Here is a 16870-nt window from a genome sequence, read left to right as displayed (position 1 = left end):
TTAAAAATGATGAAAGATTGGAATCTTGCCAGCATCTGATATGCCAATATTTTAGGACTCATTATGGCTGATTGCTGATATATGCACATGTTTTCTCACCTAATTACAGCAAACATCAAGTTTCTCCTGTAGTGGACATAAAATATAAAATATAAGATATGAAATGCAATCATTTTCAAAAAGTGCACATTCACTGGGCAAAGAAAAATTCAAACCTGGTGTCTCTCAGTAATCCACAGAGCTTCTTGTAAAGCAGTTTCATGTAGGAACTACTTTCTTTCTAGAGCACAGAAAGTGTACAAAAGGTACAGTATATTCTAAAGTAGTTGTGTAGATTCTAGCATAGAAAGAAAGTAGTTCCTACATGAAACTGCTCACAACAAGGTGTGTGGATTATCTTGAGTAACCAGGTCATGATTTTTTCAGACAGTGGTTTTGAATTTTTAAAAAGTACCTTTTTTGGTGCTTTGAGCATCACAAGCTGAGTGTCATTTAGTCCCGTTATACTGGAGAGAAGGCAGACATCTCTATAGCTGATATCTCCAAGACTCTGCAAGTCACACCACAACAATCTAGATGGATAAACAGCACTACAGGCCAGGGGAAATATGTGTATTTTTGATTTTGGAGTGATCTTTATCAAAAGTATTCAATTCAGTCTTTATTGTACTGTCTCAAATTTGGCTCGCAGCACAGAAAACCCAGACAGTTTGCTGTGACTTCATTTCTGTGTCTGCACTGTGTGCAGGTTCTTCATAAAAAAAAAAGAGAGAAATTATTCTATTTTTGTGCCTAGGACCTTTTTCTTTTTTTTTTTTTTTTGTCGTGGCATTGAAAGAGGAATCGAGTTTAATTTATTATTGTATACTAAGATAAAGTATACAATTCTGGTATTGTGACAGCTCTTCTGCTGACAGTGTTTTTTTTTTCCCACTGGTGCATGTCTGTCTTTGCTCTTCACAAATTTATTGTAATGATCGGTATGACGGCTTTTAAGATTGTAGTACTGAGAACTGTGATTTTGCTCCTCCTGACATGATCAATACTGAGCAATCACTGCTAAAAAGAAATGTGGTAGCTGTTTTTTACACTTCGAAAACCCTGCAGACATGCTTGTGTCATGTGTGCATAATTAAAACGTCATGTTATTAGTCGTATCTGTAGATGTGTTTAATTTGGGCCGATAACAGTATTTCATTTTAAAGGACCTGTGTGAAGGATTTAGTGACATCTAGTGTTTAGGAGAAACTGCGGTGGTTGTGAACCACACAAAAAAATGTATAAAGGCCCTAATTAGAGCCAGTGTTTGGTTTGTCCATTCTGGGCTACTGTAGACACATGGCAGTGCAACACTGCACATGCACCATTTGTAGATATAAAAAGCTTGAATCTTATTTTCAGTTGATTTGGCAAATACATAGGCTATCAGTGATTGGATGGGTTGTTTTTTGAGGGACGGGATTTTTGCCTGTTGCTTGCTAATTTTATGGTTTTTGTATAGCAGGAATATTTTCACATCTAACACATTGAATTGTGGATTTATTTCAACCAAGTCAGAGTCGGCGATTATTGGAACAGTGGAAAGACTAATCACGACATTTTATTTGTATGAGGCAGTGAAATTAGTCTTAGTTCAATAAAAGAGAAAAAAACTTGGATTTAGAAGAATCCAAAATACAGTTGTATTTTCATTATGAAAGTAGTCATTTATTGGATATAGTGAACATATTTTTTTATTATCATGCATCCCTAACAATAATGGCTGTTCAAAGGGAGCCACCAGATTTTGTTGTAGTATATCATTATCAGTGTCATTTATCAAGAAAAATAATTCTGTTTCAAGCTTTTCAAATGTGAGGAATGGCTGTCTTTTTCTGTTTTAGTATTGTACTGTAAACTGAATATCTTTAGGGTTTCTTTTTTACTGTGGGTGGGATAAAACAAGCAATCTGAAGATGTCACCTTGGGGTTTGGGAAATCGCAATTTTCTGACATTCCATAAACCAAAAGATAAATAGCCCAGGGAGCAAAGAGTCCGACCTGAGAAACCTGGCCGCTTCCCAGCCTTGAAGCATCCTCTTTAGTGGAATCCCAGAGACTGTTTTGTTTGCAGCTCACGCCCTCTACGCAGGCGAGGCTGTGTCTTCCCCACTGCTACAGTCCCGCTATCTGTCACTGTGACGCTGCATTGGCTCGCAGGCTGCAGGCTGTGGCTGCACCTGATGAATGATTCAGCAGATTTAAAGGGGAACAGTACTGGAGTGGAGCAGCAGCAGGGTTTTATGAACGTAAAATACATTTATTGCTGTTAAACAGGCCGTATATTGTCACAATGCAATGCTTGCTTCCGAATTAAATATGGAACACGTGATGAAAACACAATCAGCCTCCTAGTTACTGTTTATGAAGCAGCGATGAACCTTACATGACATCCTGGGCTATAATCTGTGGATCCCAGCTTTTATTTATTTGAATGTTATCAGTTGTAAGCAGAAGGCTGTTGTGTCATCGGCACGTTTCAATTACATGACATCTTGCCTTTAATGTAAATGTCTTTTTAGCCGCCCTTAATGTTTATTAATGTAACACCAGACATTCACCCTATCAATATGTACTGTATACTATAGGCCAGGACAATATATTGATATTATATCGGGATATGAGACTAGATATCATTTAGGTTTTGGATATTGTTACATACTGTAACAATTTCATACTGTATATACTGTACATACTGTATATGTTACAGCTTAAAGAAACACTACAACCCAAAATCAAAAACGCATGTTTTCCCCCTGGCCTGTAGAACTTATTTATCCATCTAGTTTAGATAGTTTTGGTGTGAGTTGCAGAGTTTTTGAGGTATCAGCCGCGCAGATGTCTGCCTTCTCTCCAGTATAATGGGACTAAATGGCACTGGGGTTGTGGTGCTCAAAGCACCATAAAAATACATTTGAAAAATTCAACACCAATGTCTCTTCCCAGAAATCATGACCCGGTTACTCAGGATAATCCACAGATCTTGTTGTTGCAGTTTCATGTAGGAACTATTTTCTTTTTATGAATCTACCAGAACTACTTTCATTCCATTGGAAAGAACAATCATTATTTAGTTATATTACATTGGAGAGAAGGCAGACATTTCTATGGCTGATGTCTCCAAAACCTGACAACTCACACCAAAACAATCTTGATGGAGAAATACCCCTAAGGTAAGATATGAATTTTTGATTCTGTGGAGAATTGTCCCTTTAAGTGTTGTCTTACCAGACTATTCTAGCTTAATCATTATATCCATAGCCCAGCCCTAGTACAACGTATTAAAAAGTGTAATATTCACTGTGTCTGACACATGGGATTGTAAACAGAGAACATATTCAGTTTACAGTCATAAAAGAGTAAAGACACCAGAACATTTTCACATTTAAAAAGCTGTAATCAGACAATTTTTGGTCCGAAAACAATTACTCAAACTGAATAATCAATCATCAAAATAGCTGGTGATTAATTTAATTATTGATTCATATTTTCTTAATCATTGCAAACCCCAGAGAAAACACTATTCAGCTTTATTTTGGGTTATTGATGTGTCTAGATGTGTGCCACCATTATTCGGCTGTCTAAGGCCCAACTTAACTCCTGGGACTGCTGATAAAAAAACAAAAAGACAATCAAAGCAATAACATCACACAAATATGGAAAATGAATCTTGACATCACAGACAGTAAAGCAACATGGATCACAATTTGATGTGGCAGCAAAAGGCAAACTAACAGATGACAAGCAAGTAAATGAACGCAGACTTGAACAGACTTGGTCCCAACTCATGAAAAAAAAAGAAATACCTTACAAGCAGGCAGAACTATATCTCGAGGCTGAGTATGTCAGAACGTATTATTACAAGGAGTGCTTCCTCAAGGGTTCTTAAAAGATTTTGCATAAGCTATATGGACATTTGCAGTATCTCATCTTTCTTATATTTAATGCATGGGACTGCAGTTTAAACCTCCACTGCAGAACTACTGAGTTATAATATGTCTAATATAAATGAACCATCTTTTTTCAGTTTTGAGCATAATGTTAGACGATCAATAACTGTCCTCTCATTCAGTTACTTTGCGACTAATCTCAGAAACATGGAGTCTGTCTCCACCATCACTGACACTGTGACTGCTTTGCAGTTTGAAGTTTGCAATCAATTGTAAAGTGCTTTGTTGGGAATTATTCCACAAATGGACACTCTGTAACTGCAAGTCTGAGCTGTTATACTGCTGATGTTTCTCTATTTTCTGCCATCTCTCTTGTTACTGCACTTGAATGAATAAAGCTTTGGCAACATGACTTAAACAAATTAAGTGTCCAGTTGCTAAAGGAGCAGAATTATGTCTTTATTTAACTACATAATTTCAACAAAGTTGCCATGAGCTGGGTATCCGGTCTGCTAAATGAGCTGTTAGACCTGGGCAGTGTGGTTGAAAAACCTATTACCTATCTTTTCTGTCATATAGTTCAATCAAAACTTAAAACAATTGATTTCCCATGGCTCGCACAATGGTGTTCACTAAAAATCCCACTGATAGAATCAGAGTTAATAGAAGAAGTGGACATAGTCACTGTGACATCACCTATTTGTTTTACGCAATACCGTTTTGAAACCTCGAGTCTGGCCTTTTGGCCGTCGCATCTTTGTTTTTTGGAGCCAGAAGTTATTTGGACGAGAGGGTGCAGCTGGGGAGGAGTGATGGGTGGATCTGACGTGGCAGGTGACGTGGGATGTAGCAGTGAGTTTGCAGATTGCAAACACCTTGCGTCACTTTCCCAGCGAACCTACGGTGGCTGTGAAACTCACGCAGAACACAAAAGGCTGTATTAAGGGCCAGTGTTTGGTTTGTCTGTTCTGGGCTACTGTGGAAACATGGCGGTGCAACATGGCAGCATCTGTTGCAAAGGACCAGCACCCTCTTTAGATATAAACAGCTCATTCTAAGGTAACAGAAACGCAATGATTCTTATTTTCAGGTGATCATACACTCTGCGTTAGCTTCCCTTTAAGACCCTGAGGCTACATCCGCTTCTTTTATATAGTCGATGGATAAAATCGAAATTATGCTGCATTTATGTGATGTTGGCAGAATGGGAAGAACAGGAGAGCCTCCCATTCTTCTGATTCAGGAGCATTATGTAAAAGTTGTTTTACATAACTGCAGTGGTTCATTAAGGGAGAAATCTGTAATGCATTTACTGCAATAAACCATAAAATGACCATGATATGTCATGAGAGATCAAGGAAACATGTTAAATTGAAATACACACTCATTCACACATTCAGGGACAAAACTGTAATTTTTTTGCCTGTTTCATGTTAATTAGAGTTCGAATTAATGCAGAATGTTCTCCGACTGAGTAAGTGTCTGTTTATAAGTCATACGAAATAATAAAAATCTACAAGGTGTAGGTGTTTAGACTTTGCAATATGATCTATATGTATGATTTATGATAGACTTTACATTGACAGAACTGACAGGTATAAACAGCTGATCAACTTACAATGGAGGACTTGTCATCCCTTGCTTATAGCAAAGTTATGATGCTTCATGCATCCTGTGCTCCTGCAGTGTTCATGCCGGCCTGAGGCAGTAAACAGTCTTCAACCATAGAAAGTATAATAAATAGAATTTCAACCTTTTTAATGTACAGTCTATGGCTCCATCTCACTATTTGGACTGTTGTACTCATTTTTGCACAGGCAAAAGTTGAATGAGACTCGACAATCAACTGTCTTTCTCCAGAATTGCTTACTCACCTTTAACAAGTGAAACCAATACAAACAGAGTATGGTTCTTTATCCATTAGCTGGATTGATTCCATTAGTCTTAAAATTGGGTTTTATTTAGATGTAACTGCCAGCGATGGTGGCTTTTGTAGCCGTGTTTCTAGCACTTTGTTGATGATGTTGATGAGGTGATTTGTCTGTATCTGTATCATAACATCTGGCTTGAACACTTTTTCTGCCTTGGCTGACTGTAATTACAGTGTAAATGATGACGTGAACACGCCAGGAGCAGGAAAAGCACAGGTGTAACTGATGACATTACGATTAGTGTCCAGCTTAACAAAACCAGGCTCTGACACAACCTAAATGTGATGCAGCTTTTATTAATGCATTTAATTACAGCTGTGTTTGTCCTGCTGTAGGAGACTTTGCCAAGAAAATGGTCTCTAGTAAAGCTGAATGCCAAAAACATCGTCTGTTTGGCTCTACCCACTGATCCATTATATAACGCGAATGCTGCTTTACTGCAGCCGCCTCACATTTCTTCATCTTCCAGCTGACGAGCTTCAGGTCATAAGTCAGCTTTTTTATCAACTGATCGCAATTTGTGCGCGCACCGCTTTGGCACGCCCTCCATCCTCAGCCTTGTTAATATTGAATGAGATTCATGTACAGCGAGTGGCCTACACCTTTGTTTATATTCTTTACTTACTGCTTGTGCGTCCCTGAGGGGAAATCCAGCCGCTGACTTTTATCATCTCCGATGTAGCTCAGCCCTCCCTGATGTTAATGTATGAGTGGCCTCCAGAAAATCGATCTGAAACCACAAAGGCTTTGTTTACACACCAAGTGATGTTGTCTGAATAATTAATAATTAGTCTCCCATGGTGATGGAGTGTATGCAAGTAGAAAAAAAAACATATATTTAAAGAGAGTTTTTAAAAAGTAGCTTGCTTTTTTTGCTGAAAGCTGTATTATTCTAATAGCATTCATTGTATATGTGTCTGAATATGGAGTTTGTGACCTGAGTGGGTGAGCATATCTCTCTTATTTTTAATGTGTGGTATTCTTGATGGTATAATTTTCTGACCTTTAATAGCAGCCTGGTATTTTAATGTTAACCTGCTGTGATGTTTGTAGCCATGTTAGCAAAATGTCTTAATGGATGGTAATGTCAGCCTGTCTCTCTGTTAGTCAGTCCACCTTTTTGGTCTAGACTAGGGCTGCACAATGTGGTAAAAAAAGTCAGATTGTGATCAAAATGTGATATCTGATTTAGTGGACAATTCGTGGGAATGCCCCAAACAAACATGTTTTCTTACAGATAAAAAAAGGATGTAATCAGATTCCAGTTACATTAAGTAAAAATTATAATTCTTTGTAGGCTTACAATGATAAACCACCTTGCACAGTGTGCACACAATCACCAATTCATTATCATGGCCTCTGGTGAAAAAATGCTTCACTTGGTAGAAAATTCACCATTTTTTGTCTTTAAATCAATCAATCAATCAATCAATAAATTACACACAACATAGGAAGGAACAGCTGGACAAACTAATAAACTTAATAAAGAACATAAAAAACAGAGAGTTGCAACAATTATTCTATTATTAATCAACTATTACATTAATTTGCATTTAGTTTGATAGTCGATAAATTGTTTTGAGTCATTTTTAAATTTGAAAAAGTCCAAATTCTCTGGTTTCAGATTCTTAAATGTCAGTATTTTCTGGTTTCTTTACTCTTCTCTGACAGTAAATTGAAATTTTTTTGAGTTGTGGACAAAACACGATATTTGAGGACGTCATCTTAAGCTTTTCTCATCATTTTCTGACATTTTATGGACCAAACAAGCGATCGATCAATTGAGAAAATGATCCACAGCTTAATCAATAATTAAAATAATCATTACAGAAAAGACTTAAAGAAAGCAGTAAATATTCATATTTAAGCAGCTGAAAGAGAACTGAGAATTTTGACTTTTTTTTCTTTAAAATTTGACTCAAACTGATTAATTGATCATCAAAATAGTTGGCGATAAATTTATTAATCAGTTAATAAACAATTCATTGTTGAAGCTCTAGATTGATGGCGAGATGAGTGGCGAGGCGACTTGCCATGCACAGGTCTGCAAATGTTCTGAAAACCTGTCAGTTTACAACAATGCAACTACAGGAGACGGTGTATCATCTCCATAGCAACGGCTCTCCGTGCTTCAGCTGTAATTGCCAGATTTTCAGGCGTCTTAAAATATGAACGAACATAATGACTTACTTGCTACAGTTGCTTTTCTAGAATTGATGAAATGCCAACAATATTGGGATGGGGAGGTCTGTTGTATAAGCCTGTGACTTACTGAGCTCTACTGACACATGTTTTCATTATCTGGATTTTATGCAGTTTTATGTTTGTTGGAAAAATACTCACGTGGCTTTTTTCCTCCCTGGAAAACTAATGAAAATGATATTCCAACGGTCCAGTTAAATCAGACCTGTTATTTGGCAATCAGAGACATGGTTTTTCAGTGATATAAAAGAGAATAACAGTCAACATTAATATGCAGGGAAGAGAATTAGCCCAGATTTTATTTGACAGGGTGTGGAAAGGGACCTGGAAAACGGGTGCCGGCCCAAAAATATTGAACACGAGGGTGACATCTTTGCTTTTTAGTGAAACGAGTCAACAACTGTTGGATGGATTATCATTAAACTTGGTGCACACGTTCATATCCCCCTCAGGATGACTTGTAATAATTTTTCCTTTTAACATGTCCAATACTTTATGGTTTATGAATAAATACCTGCTGATAAGGAGTTGAAAAATAAACTTTCCAGTGCTCTCTGGTGGACAAAATATGTAACATATGTTGATGATGATTTATCTTAGATAAGCTTATATTAGCTCCAATAATTAATCTGTCTATAATGTTGATTTACAGACCCTTATGTACCTTTGTGAAAGCTTCACTTTCCAGAGGGTGGGGTTTGATCTTTAGGAGGTATCATGTGAAGAAGTGCTTAACACAAACACCGCATGTTCTATGATATGAACTGCTCTTTCAATTTTTTTTCCTTCTATATCTGACATTATTTATTTATCATCCATTACCCAGTAGACTGTCCTGTATACTGGTGGACAGTTGCCCCCGCTTGTGCCCCCATGTTCAAAATAATGCTGCAGAAATGCTCTCTGGATACTCCTGTGGTAGATGAAATATGATGAAGTACCCTCTAGGGTGTCCTTCCAGTGGACAAAACATGATACATTGGCCTCTGAATGCTGCCCCTCACTCCTCAATATACAGTTCATTCCAGGGTTTTCCTTGGATGTGTTTGAGACAAAGGTAGCAAAGGCTGGAGAACACACACGGTGCGCACAGTGTGCTTGCATGATTTGACAAATGAAAGTATCCACAGGGATTTAAATTTGATAGAAAGATGGAATAGAAAAGGCAGAAAGAAGATCATGACAAATGGCACTTTAATTCAGCACAGGAATCAACAATCAATAAAAACACTCAGTTGCAGACTGTGCAGTCTTTCTGTCCATATTTCACTTTTCTGGCTCTATTTTTTGATAAAAGACAAGGCAAGAATGATGAAGGACGTAGACTTTTCATTGTGACCAATGAACAGGTACAAACATATGGGTCAAAAAATTTGGCATTCTCAATGACATCATCACATGCGTTTTTGTGAAATAAATGGTTAAATAGTTTGATCACACATGTGCAAATGTTATCCAGGCTTTGCAACTGTTTCACCATAAATGCATCGTGACTTTGTGCACCCTGGTGCCCCACTGCGTACAGCTGGTGCCCTTTTTATTTTTTGAGTCCAGCACTGGTCTCATACTGAAAAGAAATACATTCACATATTATACTAAAGAATATAGGTGTTTTTTAAAGTAGGCTATACCAAAATGACAAACTCAAGATAACATTTACCCACATTACAAAAACATTGATCTATCCAGTTGATGTTAAATTGCATGTATATTCACATGTACGTTCTTTTGCCAGTTTTTTAGGTACACCAAGCTAAAACTGATGCATTTAAACTCAACTGTCTGTTGAAAGTGTTTATTCAACTTGATCATTTTAGTGGCTAAACTGAAATAATTAGTTAATTAATCCATTAGGTAATCGATTAATCAAAATAAGGCAAGTGTTTTTATGTATTTATTTTTATTTATTTGGTAATTTTTCAAGAAACATTACCAGACTTTAAAAAAAAAAATGCTAGATTATTTTGGGGGGCTTGGTGAAAACCAAGGATATGACAGGAAAGGGGTAGAGAGCGGGGATGATACACAACAAAGGACCCCCAGGCAGTAGTTGAACTAGTGACACTGCAGAGGCCTAATAGCCTCAGCACAGTGCATGCTCTGCCAACTGAGCTACAGGGCGCCCCATTACCAGACATTATTTGGTGAAAATCTGGATATTTGCTGCCCTTTTCTGTCTCATGGGATAGTATACGGCACATGTTTGGGTTTTGGAGTGTCGGTCAGATAAAATAAGCAACTTAAAGGTGGTAAATTGTATTGCATTACACTGAGAGGTGTCTTAAATATTTTGTTCACCCCATTCATATCAGTGAACTAATGCCTGACTGATACTAGATTTTTGGTGCAGATACCGATAAAGTAAAAAAAAAAAAAAAAAAAAAATATTTTAGATAAGATATTAAAAATACTAATATAATTCTACTTGTGATATTTAGTTTAACTTGAGTTAAGTAAAATGATCAAATATGCATAAAATGTTGTCTATAAAACTAAACAAAATGATTAAAAAAAAATCTGCATTATGTTCTTTAAAAAAAAAAGTTTTTATATTGGTGCATAATGGACAACATATACGCTGATATAGATATAGACCAATACAGCAATATATCATCTGATGTATCAGCTCTAGACTGAACATATGTTTGTTTGTCTTTCTGTGTATTTTAACCAAAACCATATATTTATTATTTATACAAAAATATGACAGCAGTAATTCAGCTGTCAACAGCGTGTGTATGTGTATGTGTTTGTATGTGTGTGTATGTGTGTGTGTGTATGTGTGTAGTAACCTACTGTAGGCTACTGTAACACTGTGTTTTGTAGTGAAGGATGAGCGTGTTGGTGTGTGCCAGTTTATCTGCCCTCCTCCTCCCGTACAGAGGGGCGGGGTCCACATGGCACATCAACACTAGCAGCAGCTAGCAGCAGATGTAACCAGCCGGTCGCCCACACTTTTATGTTCCGCTCACTCTGGCTGCTGCCGCTGCCGATAAAACTACAGCTTTTTAAACTCCGTTATTGTTACAAAGAGTGTTTTAATTCGAGTTTATCCCCTAAAACTCGCCTCGGCTGTGGAAACGTCAGTCTCCGCCGGTGAGTGTTGCCCGTCGGCTCTGCTGGGAACATGATGTGAATACCGAGCGCAGAGGAGGAGGACTGGAGAGCGGAGCGTCCTATGATATGTGAGTGAAACGTTAGCTTGTAGCTCAATACTAAGCTAATTTATTGTCAATATGCGGCCAAGTATTTACCCTCAACATAACAGTTTTCATGTAATGTGCTCATTGGGAGTTGTAGTGTTTGACTTTATGACCATGTGGTTCTTAGCGGTGCTATTTCCACCTATGATATCACTGTAATATTTCCTTAATGATCCCACAGTGACTTGATGTTAGCATAGAGAGTTTGTTGTGAAGGATAATGGAATAATATTTCTTTTTTAAAGTGGTGGTTTAATCCTATAATATACACTTAGGGACTTTTATCATCCTACGTTATATCATTTCCTTAAAATATGAGTGAAACTTATTTTTATTTGATTCCTTAACAGTCAGAAGCAATTAACTCATGACAACAAGTCATAGGAATGTTAGTGCTGAGGATGTTGTAATATTTCCTGGCGCTTTGTGTTGTTTGGCTCATTATTTGCAGTATTAAACCTTTGCTTTAGGTTCCAGCACACTTTACAGTGTTTGACCGTTTTTTCCTGCTTGAAAGGATGGCTCCTTTACCTGCAGAAGAAGCGTGTCAATGTTCACTCAAACCCTAATAACATGAATAAATATTTCAACATAACTTGCAAATTTAAAATACAGCGGCTCCACCTGACTTTACATTATGCATAGTTACACGCTCAGCCGTGATTGGCCACGGCCTTCCGTCTCTCCGTGTGGCAACAGCCTTCCCATCCACCCAGCAACTCCCTATTCCTCATGCCGTGGTGATTCTCTGCCTCCGAGGGCCTTTTCTGCAGCATCCAGCGTGGTAACCATGGCAACGGCAGCCTGACCCTGGGTGTGCTGCTGCAGCTACTACAGGCTTGACCTGAATTCCTCACCGCATCCCCAGCAGGCACGCGTGACTTGGGCGACTGACCTGCTTCTCATTGTTGACGGTCAAGAAGCGCCAGGCATCAGTGAGAGCCAAGGCGCCAATACGCTGCTGATCATGGATCAATAAACTCAGTTGTCAGATTTACAACCAGGTTTATTGCCAAGTAGATTTTTACATACAAGAAATTTGCCATGGTACAAACACAGTATGAGAAATATAAACAAAGATGAAAGCAAGTACTGCAAGTCAAGAAGCATAATTAGAAAGTAGAAAATTAGCAGTAAGATGAAAAGTTTTATTATAAAACAGTGTGACTGCTGTTTAATTTATTGAAAGACCTGTGTAGTTTGATTGGATTGTGCAAAATATTGTCCAGGAAAAGTGCAAAGTCACAGGTCTATTCAGTTGCATTTGTAAGAGCAGTGAAAATGATTGGTGAAATAAATTGTTGGCAGATGAAACAGCTGGAACAGAGTCTTTAGATTCTCTGGCTTCTATGAAAAGTAGAGCTTTCCAAGCAAAAAAAATGCCCAAAATTCTCTGGCTTTAGCTTCTCCAGTGTGATGATTTGCTGCTTTTCTTTGTTTTGTGTGCAAGTAAATTGAATATCTCTGGGTTTTAGAGCGTGGGTTGAAAAAAAAAATCATTTATAGATATCACTTTGGGATTTTGATCTGCATCTTTCACTGTTTTCTGACTTTTTGTAGATTAAACCAGGAGTCCTCAATGTTTTTTCAGGCCATGGACCCCTTAGCTGATACAGAAATGGAGCAGGGACCCCCTACTACATATACTGGATTGAATTATTTATCTTCTTCTCTCGTTTGTGCTTACTTATAGCTGCTATGTCAGCAGCAGCTATAGCACGGCTAATCTTAGCTGTCTTAGCCTCAACATCTGCACATTTGCTGGTAGTTTCTGAGGTGGAGGGGATGCCGGAGTTCATTGCTTATGAAGTTACGAAATGGTCCAAAGTTGCTCACAAAGACTGTCTGTACAACACTTTGGATAATGATACTGTATGTTTCAATAATATATAGCTAACTAGTTAGCCGTTATGGACGGGTGCCGTGCAGTGATTTAGTAGGTTTGTTGGCTCACGTGATTGTACAAGGATATATGGTTAGCCTTTTTTAAAAAAAATAAAAATAGTCAGATTTGTCTTTGCTAATAACATGTTGGATTCATTTTAAAGTGTATTTTCAGACATATTTTAATTTTTTTAAAAAGAATCATATGCGACCCCCCTGCAGTAACTCTGAGGACCCTGTTGTTGAAGATGTAGGGTCTATGTGACTGATTGATCAATAATGAACATGAATCATTCTTTGAAGCCCTAATTAGGCCTTTCACAGTTTTAGTTGGCTGATCATGATTGTGTGATTTTTCATAATTGTTAGAGGAGTTTCTGTTCACAGGCGGCACGGTGGTGCAGTGGTAAGCGCTGTTGCCTCATAGCAAGAAGGTCCTGAGTTCAGATCCTCCAAATCCTCCAGCTCGCTACCTGGCTGGGGAGTTTGCGGTGGAGTTTGGATGTTCTCCTCATGTTCACGTGGCTTTACTCCGGTACTCCAGTTTCCTCCCACAGTCCAAAGACATGCGTTAATTAGATTAAATGGTGATTCTAAATTGCCCATAGGTGTGAATGTGAATGTGAATGGTTGTTTGTCTCTGTCAGCCCTGCGATGAACTGGGGACTTGTCCAGGGTGAACCCCACTTCTCACCCAATGTCAGCTGGGATAGACTCCAGCCCCTCGTCACCCTTCAAGGATAAACAGTTACGGACAATGAATGAATGGTTTCCATTCACCTGTATAAAAACAGCTCGTTGAAATGAACAGAAATGTCATATTTCCATCACTGTTTCATGTGGATGTCCGCCATTTGAGGTTTGGTGGAGACTGGTGCTCTTGTAATCATCTTGTTGCGCCCCCTAAATGGATCTGAGTGGAGAATTAGCACTACCAGCTTAATCTTGAAGCACTTAACAAATTTAAATTATATGTTCTATATTCACATAAAGGTGGTGGATGGAAAAGCTTGTTACTTTGCATTTTCTTTAGTTGATTTTCCATCAGCCTGTTATTAGCCATAATACATTCTCTCTTTGATTATTGGTATCTCACCTGTCAGTAATTTCTTTGTATGTTTCAGTAATAGACTTTGTATATTTAAAGTTGTGGTAGGCAGTTTATTTTTGGCGTCACTGGGCAAAAGTTCCTTATTAATCTTTAAGCTTATTGTAATTCATGTGATTTGAGAGAAGACAGCTCTGAATGAGAATTAGATTCAACCATCAACCATCTTTCTCCAGAATCACTTACTGCACCTTTAAGTTATTTATGTCATATTCGCCATGTGCAATTTTTGTTTACAAAGCCTGAAAGTCAAATATAAATATATTTGGCTTGTACTATAATAGTGGCATAAATAGATTTTTTTTCATTATTAATTAAAGCTTAGCTTTCGTGATGTTAACAGCCTAACCCTAATGAAAAGCCTCCTTGTGAACATTTTGATGTTGAATAGTTAACAACGTGGTAGCTTGTGTCTGTGCTGGTAAATATAGCAGCTGCTCGACATCCCTGGCTGCTGCTGCTGCCTGCATCACTTTGTACAACTAGAAAATGTTTTTCTGATGTTGGTTGGATTTTGACCTTGTTCTTAATGTAACATTGTGAATACGGCCTGCTGCCACCTTCTACATGCCAACACCATCAGCATCAAATTACCTGCCAGATCCCTCCTCACCTGTGGAGCTTCTTCAGTGTGAATCACAACACGCTTTCTTTTTGTCTTCTTATTACTGTATGTGACTAGGGCAGGAAATAAGTGTGTGTAATTAGTTTCTTAAGGGATGTAAATGAGCAGATGTTGTGGATTTAGACGCTGCTGACAGAAAATGAAAGCGTTCATGGAGCGATCCGTGCACAGCCCACGGCTCAGCTGTAGGCTCCCCGAGGTGTCAGCTTGTTGTCGGAGCCAGACTGTGTGGGAGAGCCTATTTCTGTCCTTTCTCCAAGGAACCTGTCTCTCTCTGTGTCTCTCTCTCCCTCTGCTGTTCGATGCAGAAGTCAGCTCGCTCAGCCTCCGTGTTTCTTCTGCCTGTCTGTCTGTCACTGTGATGCATCCTCTGCAGCTAAGCCTGCAGAGTTAACAGTGCTTAGAGGACCAGCTAAGACGAATAGCCATTGACTGATAGTCCTCTGCAACACGATCAGTCGAATAATTGATTTATAGCTCAGCATTAATTACTCTTTGAGTCATTTTTTGAGCAACAGTGTCAAATGTTATTTGGTTCCAGCTTCTCCAATGTGGGGATGTTTGTGTTTCTTTGTCTTCTATGATAATAAACTGGAAGTAATGTGAAAATGTCACCTTCAGACTTTTCTCCTGATGTTTTACCACAATTAATCAATCAAACAATAAGATAAATCAGCAATGAACACACACATATGTATATCATTTTTTTTTATTTAAGTTTTTTTTTTAAAGCTTTTTTTGAGGGGGGCGCAGGCTTGCTTGTAGACAGAGGGAAAATGAGGGAGGACGAGGGGGTGAAGACACGCAGCAAATGGCAGCATTCGATTAGGTGGTAACTAACCCACAGCTGCTGCTGCTGCTGAAGACCCAGCCTCCATACATGGGCCTCACGCTCCACCACCTGAGCTATCAGGGTGCCCATTTTTATAAAAACAAAGTAAGAAATGACAATGTGAAAACAGTCACAGTGTGACTGTGACAGTGACAGTGTGCAAGAAGTTATCTGAAGTGATGAATCTACAGAGAATTATCAACTTACTGCAACTTAACTTTACAGAGCTTTATAGTGAGCTTGAGCTCATTGTTGCGGCTTGGTAAATTTTTTTAAAAATTATGATACCGCTACCTTTAAAATAGCAACAACCAATACCAACAAAGTACTTAATTGGATAACTTTTTTCTGGAATGGAAGCATTTCTGAAATAATCCTTTCGTATTTTATGTGTTTATTATCTATCTGATGCCACAGGCGTGCAGTATAGTCATACTTCAAATTTTGGTGGCATGCTGAACTGCCAGCTAAGTCATATACACCATGTTCAACTTCACCACGCCACAGACTGTATGGGTTGTAACTGCTGCAGTAGCAACCATCTGAAGAGTCAGAACTGTTCTTTGTTTTTGTTGTCATAGTGATGTCAGTTAGATTTGGTTCGGTCAGAGAGATGTGGAGTATTAAATCATCCATCTTTGCTCACCACATCTTAGCCTTTCTTACCCTCAGCTATGCATCAGCCGCAGGTTATATGAACTTATTTTTAAAATACAAAAATGTGAAATTATCGGTTATTTGTATCAGCAATGAGAAGCAGGTAATTATTGGTTATCATATTGGCTGAAAAAAGTCCACATCCTGCATCCCTAACATTTTGGTTGATTCTCACCGCTGTCATTTTCAGCTAGAGCATGAAGTTGTTTTCAGAGAAGAAGCTCTAGAAACCCACTGTGCACCGCCTCCTCAGCACCAAACTGACAGTGTGTCTGCCACTTGATTAATTTAGAGCTGAAACGATAAGTTGAAAGTCATTGGCAGTAGGGCTGCATGACGTAGTGAAAAAGTCATATTGTGATTATTTCTGACTAAAATTTCTGTTGGCGTATGCAATACGATAAGTGGGAATGAGGATTTTTAATTTTTCACAGTTTTTGTTTTTACTGAAAGAAAAATCCTGATGATGTGACATTTGTTGGGGTCAAATCTAAACAAA

General features: G+C 38.2%; 1 protein-coding gene across 2 annotated transcripts in view; it reads left to right on the top strand.

Moving 5' to 3' along the window:
- The window catches only part of phactr3b (phosphatase and actin regulator 3b), a 79395-nt gene that overhangs the window by 15553 nt on the left and 46972 nt on the right, over positions 1 to 16870 (top strand). The window contains exon 1 of one of the 2 annotated variants that reach the window (XM_084727392.1): positions 10971 to 11247. The exons of the other annotated variant lie outside the window; for it this stretch is intronic. Within the exon in view, the coding sequence (XP_084583518.1) occupies positions 11241 to 11247 (7 nt within the window). The 5' untranslated portion in view covers positions 10971 to 11240. Of the gene's footprint in view, positions 1 to 10970; positions 11248 to 16870 lie in introns of those variants that run through there. 2 annotated transcript variants of the gene reach the window in all.

This window comes from Lutjanus erythropterus, chromosome 2, assembly GCF_056507025.1.
Source record: "Lutjanus erythropterus isolate fLutEry1 chromosome 2, fLutEry1.hap2, whole genome shotgun sequence".
In the NCBI taxonomy this organism is placed as follows: Eukaryota; Metazoa; Chordata; class Actinopteri; order Lutjaniformes; family Lutjanidae; genus Lutjanus; species Lutjanus erythropterus.
The sequence above is the reverse complement of the archived record's forward strand: the minus strand, read 5'-3'. Positions and strand labels throughout refer to the sequence as shown.